Source organism: Condylura cristata, unplaced genomic scaffold (genome assembly GCF_000260355.1).
Source record: "Condylura cristata isolate star-nosed mole 26May11 unplaced genomic scaffold, ConCri1.0 scaffold00024, whole genome shotgun sequence".
Lineage (NCBI taxonomy): Eukaryota > Metazoa > Chordata > Mammalia > Eulipotyphla > Talpidae > Condylura > Condylura cristata.
This window is the reverse complement of record NW_004567125.1, coordinates 1,734,599-1,752,318: the sequence shown is the minus strand read 5'-3', so window position 1 is coordinate 1,752,318 and position 17,720 is coordinate 1,734,599. Positions and strand designations below refer to the sequence as shown.

At 39.4% G+C, this 17,720-nt stretch overlaps 1 protein-coding gene across 1 annotated transcript in view; it reads left to right on the top strand.

Annotated features, from left to right (window-relative positions):
- The first annotated feature begins 385 nt into the window (after window positions 1–385).
- BAZ1B (bromodomain adjacent to zinc finger domain, 1B) overlaps window positions 386–17,720 on the top strand; it is a 63,388-nt gene continuing 46,053 nt past the window's right edge. The window contains 4 exon segments of the mRNA XM_012729152.1: window positions 386–401; window positions 8,813–8,929; window positions 11,762–11,906; window positions 15,815–16,010. Coding sequence (XP_012584606.1) covers window positions 11,808–11,906; window positions 15,815–16,010 — 295 coding nt within the window. The 5' untranslated portion in view covers window positions 386–401; window positions 8,813–8,929; window positions 11,762–11,807.

Genomic DNA, 17,720 nt, shown 5'->3' with positions numbered 1-17,720 from the left:
CGGGGGCGCGAGCCGGTCCCGCTAAGGCCGCCGCGGAGCCCGGCGCCCTGCATCCTTTCCCTGGCGCCGCGCTTTGTCTCCGGGCCGCGCCGTCGGGGAGCGAACCGCCTCCCGTGGTTGCTTTAGGCCTTGAAGTACCAGGGGGAGCAGGGAGTTCTTTGCCGCTTTTATTTTTTAATTTAAGCCTTCTACTTCAGTTTTTGCAAGGGGACCCCCGCAGCCTCGTGATCCGGCTTGTACAAGTCTCGCCGCGTTTTACCGAATCTCTGCGGGGGCAATGGTGGTTTTCTTCTCGCGAGTGGACTCAGGCTGGCGGTCAACTGACAGCATTGAGTGGCACAAAACCAGGAGTGAATTTCCAGACTTAGTGAAAAGGGAGGAGGGAAGATACCTTGGAGGAGGTGATGGCTTTGCTTTCCTTCCCTGGGCATTCACAGGTTGGGAATCACGGCGATTTTGGGAGATTGGTATTTGTTAACACATTTTTAAAATACCAGCACATAAAGTTTTTAGGTTGTACTTTAGGGACCCGAGGCGGATGTTTTAAGAAGCACCCTTTTTATCATTAAGGTTTTTTTGCACAAGCTTAGTCTTTTAGTTAAAAGTTGAAGACTTTTGTGTACTTTATAAATGGATGTCAGATGAGTCCTCTTGAAGCTTAAATGTTGAAAAGCCGATTTTTGATTGAAACTTTCTTTAGGAAAGCTTCAGGGTGAAGGCTGACATCGGTCTTATCAGGTCATCCCTTTGGAAGGACTTGATTTCTTAATGCTTCTGGTTGCTTGCTTTCTTTATAGGAGGAAGTACCCATGTGAGTGATTTCTCTTGATTTCATTTCTCTCTCTCTCTCTAGTGCTTTATTGGATAACCCCATTCTAGTTTGCAATTGTGTGGATGGCTGGGTGTTTGTACACCAACGTTATCTGGAATGTGAGTTCATGCTGTAGGCTCTTGAAGAAATATAGCTAAGCATCTTGAAACTGAAATGGATCTTGGAGATTTGGAGTTTTCTGCCTCTTTTGTCAAGTGGGCCCAGAGAGTTGAGGTTGACTTGCCAAAGGTCACATCCTGTAAATATTGAGAGACAGGAGTAGAATATAGTGCTCTTCTAGGTCCTCCCTGGTGGCTCAGCGGGTTGAAGCGCAGCACTGTGAAGCTAGCTGCAGTGGCTTCAGCACAAGTTTGATCCCTGCCCCTGAGCTGACCCACATGGTGCAGCAGACCTCTCCTGTCTTGCCAGCTGCTCCCCTCAGCAGTGTGCTTGGTGGATCTTCCTGTTCTGCTCCCCACTTTGTCTCTGGTGAAGCCTCTCAATGCTTCTGTACCTCTGGCCTGTACTCCAGTTCTGTATGCATAAATAAATCTTAAAGAAAAAAAAATGTAGTGCTTCTACTTGATCCCTGTAAGTAAAACCAGGAAAGACACGTGGGCTGCTGCTACTCCTTCACTTGAATGCTAGTCTACTTTTTGTTTCAGTTTGTGATATAGGCGTATTTAAGAGGAGGTAAGGGTGGCATTCAGGTTCCTGTTCTCTGTTAAGATTTTTAAAATGCTTTGGAGATGTCGTCTAGCTCTTCTAAACACAGTATTATTCTAGGGTTGCATTACTTTTGCTTTTTCTTAAAGCAACATTCCAGGAACATAAATGGAGTAAAAAATTACTTGTGGGAATCTGTCATATCCTTTTAAAATGTCACTCAAATGTCATCTTTTGAGCAGTTGATGGTTATTCACACTCTAGTATCAGATGTTATTTTTTAGGTTTAGTTCTAGTGGGTTAGAGAACAATTCTAGTTCTGTAATAGGCATTGAGCCCTATAAAAATGAATATAGATTGCTATCTTAGAACTGGCAATATATAGACTTTGGTATTTACTGAGATCATGAAATACAGGAGAAATTTAATTGATGACAGTTGAAAACTGAAGTCAGACTTTCTAGTGGTGTGTATTTCATAAAAATTCTTTATTTTAAAATTTACCATATTAGTATTTAGAATCCTTTTTTTTAACAAAAGATTTCTTAAGTTGTGTTACATTGCAGGGGGGGAGGGGATTTGCTCCTTTGGGAATGTCTTCAAGTGGAAGCACTTGGAGGATGGAGGATAGTTTTTAAACAATTGCAGGACTGGTTGGTAGGTTGGTATGTTTATTAGGCTATTAGTGATTTCCTAGAGAAGAACAAGCTGAGTTGGGTGACAGCTGCATTTTGAAGTATTATTTCCAGTTCTTAATTTATATTTGCAATTATGTTTTTAATAGAATTTGATACTTTATAAAATTTCTCCCAATATCTCTTGATTGTATGTCTATTGCACAGCAAATTTGTATATTTTATTGACTTAAAAGCTATAAATGTTGGTATATTCCTGAAGGCATTATTGTATATCTTCATTAAATTAAGAAGTGGTGGCCATGAATAACGTACACATTTAATGAGGTCTTATATATTGATAATGGTGTTTATTGAATCTACAGCTCATTACTTGCTAGGGTAGTGTTGCAGTCAGGACTCTAGATCTTAGTTGGAAAAATTAACTATTAGAATTAATTTTTGATGTGATTACTTGATAATGGGTTTATCCACTGACTGTATTTAAGTCAAGATAGGTTTTAAGGAGGAACTGAAGCTGCACATAGCCAGCTGCAGATTAATACTTATATTGCTTTAGCCTAGTTCATAAAAGTTAAAAACAACTAGTTCATAACCTTTGTAGCATCTATATGTGGTGTAAAGAAGAGGGGCTATGAAAATAAACACCAGCTGTAGGCAGAGACTAGAGTGTATCGTAAGAGTTGCAAGACAGGGTCTTTTTTTAAGATTTATTTGTTTTTGTATACAAGAGCTGGAGTGTGGGCCAGAGGTGCAGGGGGTGAGAGGACTCACCAGAGTCAGAGTGAACAGGGGAGCAAAACAAACAGATCTATTGAAATACACTGCAGAGCGGGAGACAGGAGAGGATTGCTGAGCCTTGTGTCCAGCAGGGGATTGAGCTCTTGGTACAGTGGCTGGTGATAGCTTGATAGGGGTTAAAGAGCGGTCTTTAACCCCTGTGCCACTAGGGAGATCCCAAGACAGGATTTTATTTTATGGATAGCTGAAATACTGTCCCTTACGTAGATTTTTGTAGTTCAGCTTTTTAGCACGGTATACAAGATTAGAATTGTTTTTAACTCGATTGCAATCTGTCCCAATGGGGGAAAATAGAAGAAAACACAAATCTTGATTTGGCACTTAGTCATTTCATTTAGAACTGGCAAGGTCTTAGTTATGTTTGTTTAACCTCCAGACTTTTGAGGGCCACTTCCTTGCAAGCTGTCATGAAACAATCTAACAATCTTTTTTTTTTTCCCAAAGATTTATTTATTTATGCAAACTGGGGTATAGGCCAGAGGATTCAGCAGAGACAGTGGGGAACAGAACAGGCAGATTGACTGAAATACACTGCTGAGGGGAGCAGCAGGTGAGATAGAGGTTTAGAGGTTTTTTTGTGCCATATGGGTCAGCTCCCTGGTGGGGGATTGAACTGTTGCAGTGGCTGTGGGATAGCTTCATAGTGCTGGGCTTTAACCCCTTGTGCCACTAGGGAGGCCCTGAAACAATCTTTATACAGCCAGAGAGAACAAAAAAGGAGCATATTATAGTAAGGAAGTAATTCTTGAACACATGAAAAGGTAGATGCATAATGAGATAGTCTAGAATTTGAAAATATTTTATCATTTATAGCTTGCACAACCTTTGGAGAATTGCTTTGACATTTTCTCTGCAATTATATGTGCGGCAGCCCCTGGAACATAAAAAAAGCTTCAACTGGCATTTGTTCTGAGTTGTAACTTGAGAGTGAGTGAATTATTTTTGTAACCTAAAATCTGAAATAGAATTTAAGAGATAGCTGACTCAATATTCTTCTTAATGGGCTTTCCTCCCATTTTCATTTTTTTTTTGTCTTGCTTTCTTTTAATATAAATCAAGGTAATAACCTGAACAGAGTTACTTAAAAATATCCAATCATAGGGGTTTGTGGGGATTTCAGTTTTATACTTAGGAAATTGGATAACTAATCAAACATTTTGAATTACTTTTCAGAAGGCATCCATTCTGACAGGTAACCCTTAGGTTTACAGAGCAGTATAAAGAAATGGAATGTGAGCCACATGTAATTAAGATTTTCTTGTTGCCTCTATTTGGGAAAAAGGAAAACAGTGGAAAATAGGAATGATATATTTTTCTTATTCCAAGAGCTAGGCTGAAGGGACAGTCCTTATCTGTAATGTGCTTTTATAGTGGCGGAAAGAGCTAAAGGAAACGATGGTGGTCTTAAGTTCTCTGCTTTATTGGTTAAAACAAATCTTGTGAACAAACAACATCAGTGGGGAGGGAATGTGCATTCTTCTTTATGTAGACTTTGTAAGCTACTGGGCAGTGAGTGGAGATACAGAAGAGTAATAATAATGATCTACCTTCAAGGGGTGTTTCCTGTGGAAAGTTACTTTTACTTTATTTTTTTAAAGATTTATTTTCACTTATTTATGCATACAAGAACTGGGGTGTGAGCCAGAGGTATGGAGGGTAGAGGAGTGAGAGGATTTACAAGAAACAGTGGAAAGAACAGGCAGATCTACTAAAATACACTGTTGAGGGGAGCAGTAGGTGAGACAGGAGAGGTCTGCTGGGTCAAGTGGGTCTGCTGGCCAGGGGTGGATGAACTCTCAGGGATTGCTTCATAGTGCTGAGACTTAACCCATGTATCACCAGAAGACCCCCTGGAAAGTTACTTTTAAATTGAGATCTAAAGGATGACTAGAATTTAGTTAGATGAAAAATAGAATGTATTTGACAAGTTTGTGAGTTTGAAGGGTCTTGGTTTTAGAAAATTGAAAGAAGTTTCATAAGTCGAGAAGTGAAAATGTGGGGATGAAGTTACTTAGTGATGAGGGATACAGAAAAAGGTCTTTGTGATATAGATTGAGGAGTTTGGATTTTCCTTCATTTTAGTGGAGGCTGTTGAAAAATTTGAATAGGAAAGGAGCAGACTTTTAGGTTAGGAAGATCACATGACTCCAATACTGAGAATGAAACTGCTGCCTTGAGATTAGAGGGAACAAGACTAGTGAGGCCATCATTAAATAATCTAGGCAATAGGTGGTAATCTGAATAAGTTTACCAGCCCTTGAGGTGGAAAGAAGGTTAAAGGATGGATTTCGGAAATAAATTATTTGACATAATTTGGTGATTGATTGGGGAGGAGTCAAGGATATTATTTTGGTTTACATTTGGTTAGTGTCATTTTCTGATACAGAAAGCCCTGGAAGAACAAGTGTTTTGTTCTGAGTAAGAATGGTGACATGGGGTTGGATAGGTGGTGTGAGGTGTATGTGTGTGTATTATATTATACTGTATTGAATTGCTATGGATCACATGAAGGGGTTTATATAGCTAGTTGATTTGTGGGCCTAACGTTCAGAGAGAGGAGACTGAGGTAGTGATGGATATTATTAGTAAATAGATCATAATTGGTTATGGGGATGATTGTGGTCATCAGGATGAGAATGCTATTTGATAGCAGGGATATTCAAAGGAATCTGGGAAAGATATATATCAGGATAGAAGAGTCTCAAAATCTATAATCAGGGCTCTCTGGTAGCCTAGCGGGTTAAAGCACAGCATTAAGAAGCCTAAGCCACTTCAGCATGAGTTCAATCCCCACCCCAAAGTTGACCCACATGGTGTGGCAGACCTACCCACTGCTCCCCTCAGCAGTGTACTTAATCAGTCAGCTGGTTCTGCTCCCCAATTCTGTCTCTGGTGAATCCTCTTACCGCCCCTGCACCTCTGGCCTGTATCCCAGTACTGTATGCATAAATAAATAAATCTAAAAAAATTTGTGATCTGTATCGATGAATACTTGATGTGTAAGTTCTTATATATAAATACTTTAAAGGCATTCTCCCCCCCCCTTTTTTTTTAATTGAGGTAACACTGGCTTACAATGCTGTATGCTATAGAGGCATAGATAGGCTCACGGTAAGTATAGGCACTTCAGTAATATATCTGCAGTAACATACTCCCACCACCAAGGCATCCAGTGTCCATCCTCTGCCAGAGTCCATTGTGCCCACTCCCCATTTTGCACTCTTTCCCCTTCTTCCTCTAGTAGCCTCAATTTTGCACCCCGTTCCCTTTTTTTTTTTTTTAAGGGAGCAGAACAGGAAGATTCATGAAGTACACTGCTAAGGGGAGCAGCAGGCGAGACAGAGGTCTGCCACACCCTGTGGGTCACCTCCCTGTCTAGGGATTGAACTCAAACTGAAGCAGTTGCAGCTAGCTTCGCAGTGCTGCACTTTAACCCGTTGTGCCACCAGGGAGTGCTCTGATTCCTTTTAAAATAATAAAAACCACAAAAATTAAAGCTTAACAAAATTTTGGAGTGATTTTCATACTTTGAATGCCAGAAGATATCATCCCATGTTTGCATTTTAGGGGTCTAGGGGGAAGTGAGATTTTTTTTTTTTTAAAGATTTATTTATTTATGCATACAGAACTGGGGCACAGGCCAGAGGCTCAAGGGTGGTAAGAGGCTTCACCAGAGAGAGTGGGGAACAGGACAGGTAGATCAACGAAGTACACTGCTGAGGGGAGCCGAGCGGGCGGGTCAGGAGAGGTCTGCCACACCATGTGGTCACCTCCGGGGCAGGCGGGAATCGAACTCATGCGGAAGCGGCTTTAGATTTTCAGTGCTGTGCTCTATCCCGCTGCGCCACCAGGGAGGGCCGGAAGTGAGATTTTTAAGTAATTGAAAAAAAATTTTTTTTAAAGCAAACGATATTGAGGGGAAAAAAGGATATTAGGATGAGAAGCACAAAGGATCAGAGGGGACGATTACAAGTGAGGCCAGTTAAAATGTTTTGAAATGTTTTGATTGGGTGAGGAAGTGAAGATCAGAGGCTGGATTTAGATAATGACTGTTTATTGGAGAACAAGGACTGCATTGAGAAACATTTAAGTGGTTGTATTTAGAACTGAAGAGATGAGATTATTTTGTAATTACTGACACTAGGACCATTCAGTAAGTCTGGGAATATGTTAAGGAGCAATTTGGGGAGGGAACGGAGAGGTCCTAAGTGTTTAATTTAGAAAAAGTTGGACTTGAGGTTATCTTTGAGACATTTAAGCGATACCAGTCTTGTATGGTGGTAGCTTATATGGGCACATTACTACTTTTAAAAATGACAACTAAAGGCCTCCCTGGTGGCACAAGGGTTTAAATATTTATTTTTTATTTTATTTAAAAAAATTACTTATTTATGCATACAGACCTGGGGTACAGACCAGAGGTGCGGAGGATGAGAGGATTCACCAGAGACAGAGTGGGGACGCGAACAGGCAGATGGACTGAAATAAACTCCTGAGCAGAGTAGTGGGCAGTGGCAGCAAAGCACTTCATAGTGCTGTGCTTTAACCCATTTAAACCCAGGGAGGGTCCACAGTTTAAATCTTAAAACAACAACAAAAAACTAATAACTTACTGTTTCCTCTTTAGGATATACTTGTTAATCTTGCATTCACTTGGATTACGAATTTCTTAAATGTTAACTAAATACTGTATTAGAATGTTGTTAAATCTTTTGAATGTTTTAAGTAAATCCCCTTAACTGATTCTTTGGTGTGTGTGTGTGTGTGTTTTAAACATTTATTTATTTATGCACACAGAACTGGGGTACAGGTCAGAGGTGCAGAGGTGGTGTGAGGCGTCACCAGAGACAGAGTGGGGAGGAGAACAGGCAGATCGACAAAGTACACGGCTGAGGGGAGCAGCAGGCGGGTCAGGAGAGGTCTGCCCCGCCATGTGGATCTCCTCCAGGGCCAGGATCTAACTCATACAAAAGTGACCACTGGTTGCACCACCAGAGAGGGCCTGATTCTTTTTTTTTTCTTTTGAAAGATTTATTTATTTATGCAAACAAGATATAAGTGGGGGTGGGTGTAATGGGGTGAGAAGATTCACCAGAGACAGAGTGGGAAGCAGAAACAGCAGAAGGGGTAGATCTACTGAAATATACTGGTGAGGGGAGCTGCCAGCGAGGCAGGAAAGGTCTGCTGCTTTCTGTGGGTCAGCTCCTTGGCCAGAATTGAACTTGTGCTGCGCTTTTACCTCTTGTGCCACCAGGGAGGCACCTGTACTAAAATATACTAGTAGCTGTAAACATGACATGCTGGTCTTTTTCACTGTAATTTCACTTTTATTTTTTCCCAAAGGACACTTTTTCTTCAGACCTTGGGGACTGAAGCCACTTCACATGGGCTTTGGTAGAGGTTATGATGCAGCACCTGCAGATCTGAACTGAAAGGTGTTCAGTACTTCTTGAAAATGATCCTGTCACAGCTCACACATACAGTTGCACATTCAGCTTGGGAAGCACTTAGGCATCTAAGACACTTAGGAAATCTCCCTGATGACTGTAGCCTCTGCTATGTTTTGAATGACAAACTTCTTAAGTGGTCTTCTCTTTGGGCACCCAGGGGGTTCAGTTGGTACAGCAAATAGGTTTCACATGACTATAACCCTTTTTGTTACAACCATTTGTTCCTTCTCTTGGTCATCTCAACAGTGAGGACGGAAAAAGGACAAACCATTCTAATCATACTTCTAATCTTGTTTGGATTTGCCAATTGAAGAGTTATTTCAATTTTATCTTCTCATGTTACACATAAAAAGGACACTATATTTTCTTAATATATGTGATAAACATTTTTATATGTAGATTAGTTATCTCTGTTGTTTGGATTTGTTTTCCTGAACTATTGCTAACAGAGAGTACGAGGCCCGCTTGGAAAGGTACAGTGAGCGTATTTGGACGTGTAAGAGTACTGGAAGCAGTCAGCTAACACACAAAGAGGCCTGGGAAGAGGAACAGGAAGTTGCTGAACTGTAAGTAATGTAAACATTGTCTTTCAAACACCATGTTCACATTATTAGGGAAGAGTATTTGTATTAAATTTATGGGTCATTAATTGGAATATCTTATAATCATATGATACATTGGTGCCCCAGTGCCTTTACCTTATGGCATATGTTCCACAAAGCATGTGGAATATGTATATAATTGTGTGTGTACTTAATTAGGTATTTTCTAGACTTTTTGAGTGTTTGCACTTTTTACCTTGTTTAGTACTCTGGAAATGCAGCTCTGGGTAAAGGTAACTGATAACAAGCTAGAAGTAATATGGAAGGAACAAGATAACTTTCTTTTGTGGTCATTTAAAATTTAAATGATATTTATAGCAGCTATTAAAAATTACACAGTTTAGGGTCCTTCTTGGTGGCGCAGCTAAAGCCACTTCAGCATGAGTTCGATCCCTGTCCCGGAGGTGACCCACATGGCGTGGCAGACCTCCCCTGACCCGCCCGCTGCTTCTGCTCCCCACTCTGTCTCTCTGGTGAATCCTCTTGCCGCCCCTTCACCTCTGGCCTGTATCCCAGTTCTGTATGCATAAATGAATAAATCTTAAAAAAGAAAATTACACAGTTTAAAGACAGTTTATGAGTGGGATGGTTGAATTAGGTGTTTTTAAAACTCCTGTATATGTACAAAGTGCCTATTTGAGTATTTACTCAAAGAATACATAAATTTGGGCAATAGGAATATTCAAAAGATAAGCAGGAACTAAGGATAATTATTTAAAAAAATATTTATGCATATAGAACTGGGTTATAGGTCAGAGGTGGAGGGTGGAGTGAGAGGATTCACCATAGACAGATTGGGGAGCAAAACAGGCAAATGTACTGAAATACACTGCTGAGGGGAGCATGGGGCGGCTCAGGAGAGGTCTGTCGCACCATGTGGGTCACCTCCCTGGCGGGGGATTGAACTTGTGCTGCAGCGGCTGTGATAGCTTCATAGTGCTGTGCTTTTAATCAGTTGCGCCACCAGAGAGGGTCCTAAGGATAAAGTCTGTTAACCTGGTTCCTGTTTCTTTGTTGTTTGGATTCCTTACATTGTTCCATTTTGAATTATCATTGTTTGTTTATATACCTTGTTTAGTTTACTAGCCCAGAGGTTAGCTACCCATTTTTGTTAACAGCTCACATGGTTTTTGCTTCAGCTGTTCAATTCTGAGGTTGTACAGTGAAAGTGGGCATAGAGAAGATGCAAACAAATAGAGGTAGCTGTGCTCCAGTAAAATATTTATTTAAAATGGGGCAGCACTCTGGAGTTGTCTCCTGGCGTTATGACCTCTGTAGTAAATAGCCTATCAACTTCTGGAAGGCATGACTCGTACTTGATTTATTCTTGTATTGGTTATAGTGCTTAGCCAAAATCCTTTGCACTGTATAAACACTTACTATTTATTCTTTGCAAATACAGTGTCACCTTTCCATGTCTTTTGGGACAAAAAGTTATATGTGTGAAAAATCTACGTAAATTAAATGCCATTAATCTACAATAATTAAAGAATATAAAGAGTAGTAAGGAGGAGGTCATTTATTGTTGGATGAAATGTAATTATACACCTGAAAAAGCCAAAGAGAATCAGATGAAAAAGTGTTAGAAACAATTAAGAGAATTCAATTTCAAATTGAAAACAGATAAAAATGTAGCAAGAGTTTAGAGATTAGAACAACTAACCTGGAATTCTTAGGGAAAACTTTATGGGACTTCGTGAAGAAGATTACACTCCAGCTAGACTAGAGCTTGAAGACACTTTATCCAATAACAGAAAACAAGATCAGGTGTTGGTATTTAATTCAGTGAACATTATGAGGACAACTGTGTGGACATGAGAGGCACATATAATTTGATGATTGCAAAAACTCATCTGAAAGTAGCATATGAATGAGATAGGAAATCTGTAGGCTAAGTGGCTGTTAGAAGACATCTTAGAAGGAAGATTAAGCTGGAAGAGAAGGTAGTAGAAAACAGAACAAAGGTAACAGCTTTAACAGAAGTGGGAGGCTAGGTCTTGACTGAGGAATAGCAGAAAACCTGGTAGGTTAATTAATTGTAATTAATGAAAAGAGATTTTAAGTTAGCAATGAGTTGGAGGAAGTTTATAGTTTTGAATAGCACAGAATGTGAAGTTTTACTTACATATCACATTAATGTAGTGTGTTATTAAATTAATAAACTTAATATTTGGACTTGTCATGCTTGACGCTTCCCTTCATTTTGCAACACAATATCAACTTACTAGCAGTGTATAAGTACTACTTTGTATTATTCATTTGCTCATAGTGGGTATAATGATTAAAATTATTGTTTTGCTATTTTGGTGATTAAAAAGTAGCTTTTACTTTACAAAGGGTTTTAGAATTTAAGTCATGATTTTAACGTGTTGGCTATTCCTGATTTATTTACTTACTCATACAATTCTAGGTAACTCGCAAGATTTTGGGAGAACTAAATGCATGCATATGAAAACATTTTGAGACACAACATATAGCAAGTTCTAGTCTCCTATTTAAAAAAAGGGTCAAAGGATATGAATAATTTTACAACTAGCAAGACTAAATGAGGAGAATGTTTAACCTTACAAATTACATGTCTATTTTAATTTCACAGACGAAAACATTAACTGTCCACATCAATCTGTTAAAACTATTTAAATGGTTTTCCTTTTTCTTGTGTACCATATAGTCTTCAATTTTTGTATTCCTTGATGCTTTTCAGATACTTACTAAAGAAGTGTTTGAATTGACCTGCATTAAATCTTTGGGTAGGTTTTGTGCATTTTCTTGGTAACTAAAAACATATTTGTTTAGTTTGAAGGAGGAGTTCCCTGCCTGGTATGAGAAACTTGTTCTGGAAATGGTTCACCATAACACAGCTTCCTTAGAGAAATTAGTAGATTCTGCTTGGTTAGAGATCATGACCAAATATGCTGTGGGAGAAGAATGTGACTTTGAGGTAAACATCTATTTTTTTTTTTAATTGATTTGACTCACCAATCATATGCTAGGATTGAAACTTCCAGCATATTAAAAAAAATGCATGTCTATGTAAAATTGTTGTATTTAAAGTCTGCCTTACTTAATGTCAAATATTATAGAAGGGACAAATGTTAGAACCATATTCATTATTGGGAATGTTTCATGTTATGAAAATTGCTGTACTGTGTATGCAGTTGTACTGTCCTTTGATAACTGCCATCTGGGCTCCCCCACCCCCCACCCCCTACTTTTTTCAGGCTTTATTTAAAAGACTTTATAAGAAAAATTTATTTATTTATGCATACAGAACTGGGGTACAAGCCAGAGGTTCAGGGGCAGTGAGAGGATTCACCAGAGACAGAGTGGGGAGCAGAACAGGCAGACTGACCAAGTACACTGCTGAGGGGAGCAGTGGGCGGGTCAGGAGAGGTCTGTCATGCCGTGTGGATCACCTCTGTCTGGGGCAGGGATCGAACTTATGCAGAAGTGGCTTTAGCTTCTTAGTGCTGTGCTTTAACGCACTGCGCCACCAGGGAGGGCCTGTTTTTTTTTTTTTTTTTTAAGTTTGTTTGTTTGGTTTTTCCAGCCAAATAGCCCAGTGATAACTATTACAAAGTGATAATACCAAAACAATCCCTATATAACTAATTTAGAACTTAACGATTCAGGAGACGTTTGTTAAATATCAGTATGTACAGAATATTAGGATAGTTTTTTACACTATATCTTGTAGAATCTGCTCAGAAATGTTGATGGTAAACATATTCAAGTAACTTACTAAGGTTGATATAATGGGCTAGGTGGGAGTGATTCCAGCTTTATGTAATGCAATATCTGGCTGATCATGGCCATTATGTCTCAAACTTCATCCTAAATAAAATCACTAGGAGGGCCTGGGATTATACATTCTTGGGTTATTATATTCCCTGAGAGTTTGGTTCAGAAGTTCTAGGGTAGTTCCTAAAATTTTGTGGCTCTAACAAGCTCTATACTGTGCTAATGCTCACTCTGGCGACAACGCTTTGAGTTGTACTGTCTTAAGCAGGGAAGGTGTTTGATTTTCTTATGTAGTAGTAAGGGTAGGCAATTCCAAATTTGATATAGAGGCTGAAACATACTGCAGAGGCTTCAGATTTTTAATGATTTGTTTTGCCTCTTCTCCCTTCTTCACCCTCTCAGGTATTTGGCCGTGCTTTTGTTGCTTCTTTGTTGTAAAATTGTGACTATTCAGTGAGAAAATTCTTAACTAAAGCAAAGTAAGAATTTTTACCATAAGCATATCTCTTGTGCTCCCTTTTTTATCTTTAATGCTAATGTTAGACTAAGACTTACATAACTACTCTTTAGCTGCAAGGAGACTGAGAAAGCAAGTTAGCCTTTTTTACACCAGACTAGCAGGAGAAAAGAGGGCGTTGGTGTAGGTAGCCAAAGAAGAGCTAATAATTGGTGGACAAGGATTCTAACATTTGTCTCTATGTCTCTTTCCAAAGTCTTTGTTCTTTAATTTACATTGACTTCCTATCTTCTAGCTGCTGTTTATATTTGAATGTCTGTGAGGTCATAGAAGGGTTTTACACACACTTTAAATGAATTAGCATCCTGGCAAGAAACAGGTGGCATATTCAAATAATGTAGTTGAGTTGAGTTCAATAAAAGCGCTATAGATAACAGTCTAATATGGGTTAAGGAAAGGCTAAGTACTCCATGGCATCAACAGTGGAGAGACTTCACTATTTTTTTTTTTTTTAAGATTTATTTATGCATACAAGAGCTGAGGTGTGGGCCAGAGATGTGGGTACGGTGAGAGCATTCACCAGAGACAGTGTGGGGAGCAGAACAGGCAGATGTACTGAAATATGCTGGTGAGGGGAGCAGCAGGCAAGACAGGAGAAGTCTGCTGTGCCAGACTGGGATTGAGCTTGTGCTGCCTGGCTGTGGATAGTTTCACAGTGCTGCTCTTTAACCTGTTGCATCACCAGGGAGGGCCAGAATTTTGTAATTCTTATTGCTAAACAAGAACAATATGATTGTTCTAGTTTACAAATGAAAAACATCTGACACAATTGATCAATCAGTTTCTAATGAACTTAAACTTCCATTAGAAACTTGTTTGATTTTATAAAAGATATTTATGGAATGACTTTCGGCAGACATTATCCTTATTAGTTAAAAACTGAATGTATGTTCTATCTTAGAGGATCTAGCCTAGTGTAAGTGTCAAGAAAAATAATTTAAAAAATAAATAATAAATGACATCTAGTTTGTAAAGGAAGTAAAGTTGTTTTTTTTTTTATTTTTTTTTTTTAAAGATTTATTTATTTGTGCATACAGAACTGGGGTACAGGCCAGAGGCTCAGGGGCGGTGAGAGGCTTCACCAGAGACAGAGTGGGGAACAGAACAGGCAGATCTACGAAGTACACTGCTGAGGGGAGCAGCGGGCGGGCCAGGAGAGGTCTGCCACACCATGTGGTCACCTCCGGGGCAGGCGGGAATCAAACTCATGCAGACGCGGCTTTTAGATTCTCAGTGCTGTGCTTTAACCCGCTGCACCACCAGGGAGGGCCAGGAAGTAAAGTTGTTTTTATTTTCAGACAACATGTTAGTCTGTAGAAAACTTCATGGGATCTACCAAAAATCTATTAGCACTTATTATAAGTCTAGCAAGGTGGAAGGATACTGGACAAATACATAAAATCATATTTTTGTCTATTAGCAACAATTTTAGTACCATTTATATTATCAAAAAATACGGTGGAAGCCTCCCTGGTGGCACAAGGGGTTATGATGCAGCAGTATGAACTATCCACATCCACTGCAGCACAAGTTTGGTTTATGGCCAGGGAGGTGACAGCACCCTGGCACAACAGATCTCTCGTGTCTCACTCACTGTTCCCCTCAGCAGTGTATTTTAGTCTGTCTCTGGTGAAGCTCTCACGCCTCTAACCCCAGTACCTCTGGCCTGCACTCCAATTCTATAAGAAAATAAAAAATCTTAAAAAAAAAAACAAACTCAAAAGCTAAATTGCTGAGATGTCAGTTACTCCCAAATAGATGTCAACTCTTCCTAAATAGATTTTATTGAAACACAAATAATAAATAAACACACTTAATAAAATTTCATTGACTTTTCCTTCCAAGATTTATTTTTACTCATTTATACATATAAGAACTGAAGTGTAGGGGTGAGGTTTGAGGGTGAGAGGACTCACCAGAGACATAGTGGGGAGCAGAACAAGCAGTTCTACTAAAATACACTATTGAGGGGAGCAGTAGGCAAGACAGGAAAAGTCTTTGGTTCCCTATGGGTTAGCTCCCTGCTAGGGATGGAACTCAGACCATAGGGATCTGTGATTCAACCCCTAGGCCACCAGGCAGGCCCTTGAGTCTTATTTGAAAGTATTAAGACTGAACTGTCTGTAAAGACAGATCAGTAAAACAAAATAACCTCTAGCACTAGACCTCCTCTTTACACACAAACACTGTGATTGATAGAGGTGAAAGATAATTAAATGAAGAAAAGATGTGTTTCCTTCAGGTGGCTCTGGAACAGTTGAATATGTACATGCATAGTTGGTTTTTAATAAAATGGAAATTCTTATATTTATATATAATGAGATATACACTATCTCATTAGTGCAGAGTTTGTTCTTTGCTTTAGTTCATTGTACTTGAATTATGAAGATTGTGACCATTTTACTTTTTTAACCTGTCCTACTTCAATCTAGAGGTTTGAGAAATAAAGTTAGGAAAGATCATACTTTAGAATTTCCATGAGTTGTTGTGAAGTAAGGTGGAGTATATATTGGATAATATGTTCTAAATATTATCTGTGGGTTTTTAGTTCTTATTTGTTACATTTGATTTCTTTCCTGTCCTCTTTGTAGGTTGGGAAGGAAAAAATGCTCAAGGTGAGGATTGTGAAGATTCATCCTCTAGAGAAATTGGATGAAGAGTCCACTGAGAAGAAATCTGATGGTGCCTGTGATTCTCCCTCAAGTGACAAAGAGAATTCTAGCCAAATTGCTCAGGAACATCAGAAGAAGGATGTCAAAGAGGATGAAGGAAGGAGAGAGAGTATTAGTATGTATGATACTAGTTTTCCTTAGTGAGTTATTTTCTGTACATAAATCTTACTGAATTCTTTAGCAACTAAATTTGTCATTGACTTCATAGATATGTATTTTTGTTTATTTGTAATTCAGAAAACAATTGAGGTATCACAGAGTGAACCAGAGTTAAATCTTGATACTTTTTGTACATGCATGATTATGATAAAGTTTAATTTATGGGGCCTCTCTGGTGGCCTAGGCAGTTAACCCACATATGACGCAGCAGACCTCTCCTTCCTTGCTTGCTACTCCCCATAGCAGTGTATTTCAGTACATCTGCCTGTTCTGCTCACCACTCGGTCTCTGGGAAATCCTGTTACCCCCTGTACCTCTAGCTTACACTCCAGTTCTACAAAAGAAATACATCTTTAAAAAAGGTAATAAGTTAGGCACAGTAATAATAATAATAATAAAGTAGAACAGTTACAACAGTATACTATCATTAAAATTATGTGGATTTTGTTGTAAGTAATATTTTTGTTGTAAGTAATATTTTTGTACTAAAGCAGTTGGCCTTAGAGTAACTGAAATTTCTGGAAGCAGAAGTATAGGATGGGGCCCTCCTAGGTGGTGTACTGGGTTAAAGCACAGCACTGCACAGCTCACAGTGGCTGCTTCAGTGCGAGCTTGATCCAGGTGATCCACATGGTGCAGCAGACCTCTCCTATCTTGCTTATTGTTCGTCTCAGCAGTGTCCTTTGTCAGTCTGCCTGTTGTGCTCCTCACTCTGACTCTGGTGAATCCTCTCACTGTCCCTGAACCTCTGGCCTATCCCCCAGTTTTGTATGCATAAATAAACAAAATCTTTAAAAAAAAGTGCAGTATTGGGGACTAGGGATTACTACACTTCATTTAGGCCCCCAGTTTAGACTCCTTATATATGGCCTGGTGATTTTCAAGCCTCCAAAGCTTTTAATTTCTGTTTTGTAATTCTAAACTTAATCTCCACTTGTTCCAGATAATTCCTATTTATTTTAAATTATTTTTAAGATTTATTTTTATTTATTTATGCATACAAGAACTGGGATGCAAGCCAGAGGTGCAGTGCAGAGATAGGGTTAACCAGAGACAGATTAGGGAACAGAACAGACAGATTGACTGATATACTCTGCTGAGGGAGCAGTAGGAAAGACAGAAGAGATCTGCTGTGCCATGTGGGTTATGTCCCTGGTGGGGAATCAAACTTGTGCTTTAGTGGCTGGGAATAGCTCGATAGCACTGAAAATTTAACCCATTCACCACCAGGGAGGCCCTAATTCATGTTTAATACATACAAAACTAAATTAACCATCTCACTTTTTTTTAAAAAGATTTATTTATTTTTGCATACAGAACTGGGGTACAGGCCAGAGGCTCAAGGGCGGTGAGAGGCTTCACCAGAGAGAGTGGGGAGCAGAACAGGCAGATCAACAAAGTACACTGCTGAGGGGAGCAGCGGGTCAGGAGAGGTCTGCCACACCATGTGGTCACCTCCGGGGCAGGCAGGAATCGAACTTATGCGGAAGCGGCTTTAGATTCTCAGTGCTTTGCCTTAACCCGCTGTGCCCCAGGGAGGGCCCATCTCACTTTTTATGTTGATTCTCCAGTGCACTTAAATAAGTTTTTCTTTTATTATTCCCTACCAGTTAATGACACCTTCATCTGCTCAGTCTCTAAGGCACAAAAGTTGTATAACTTTACT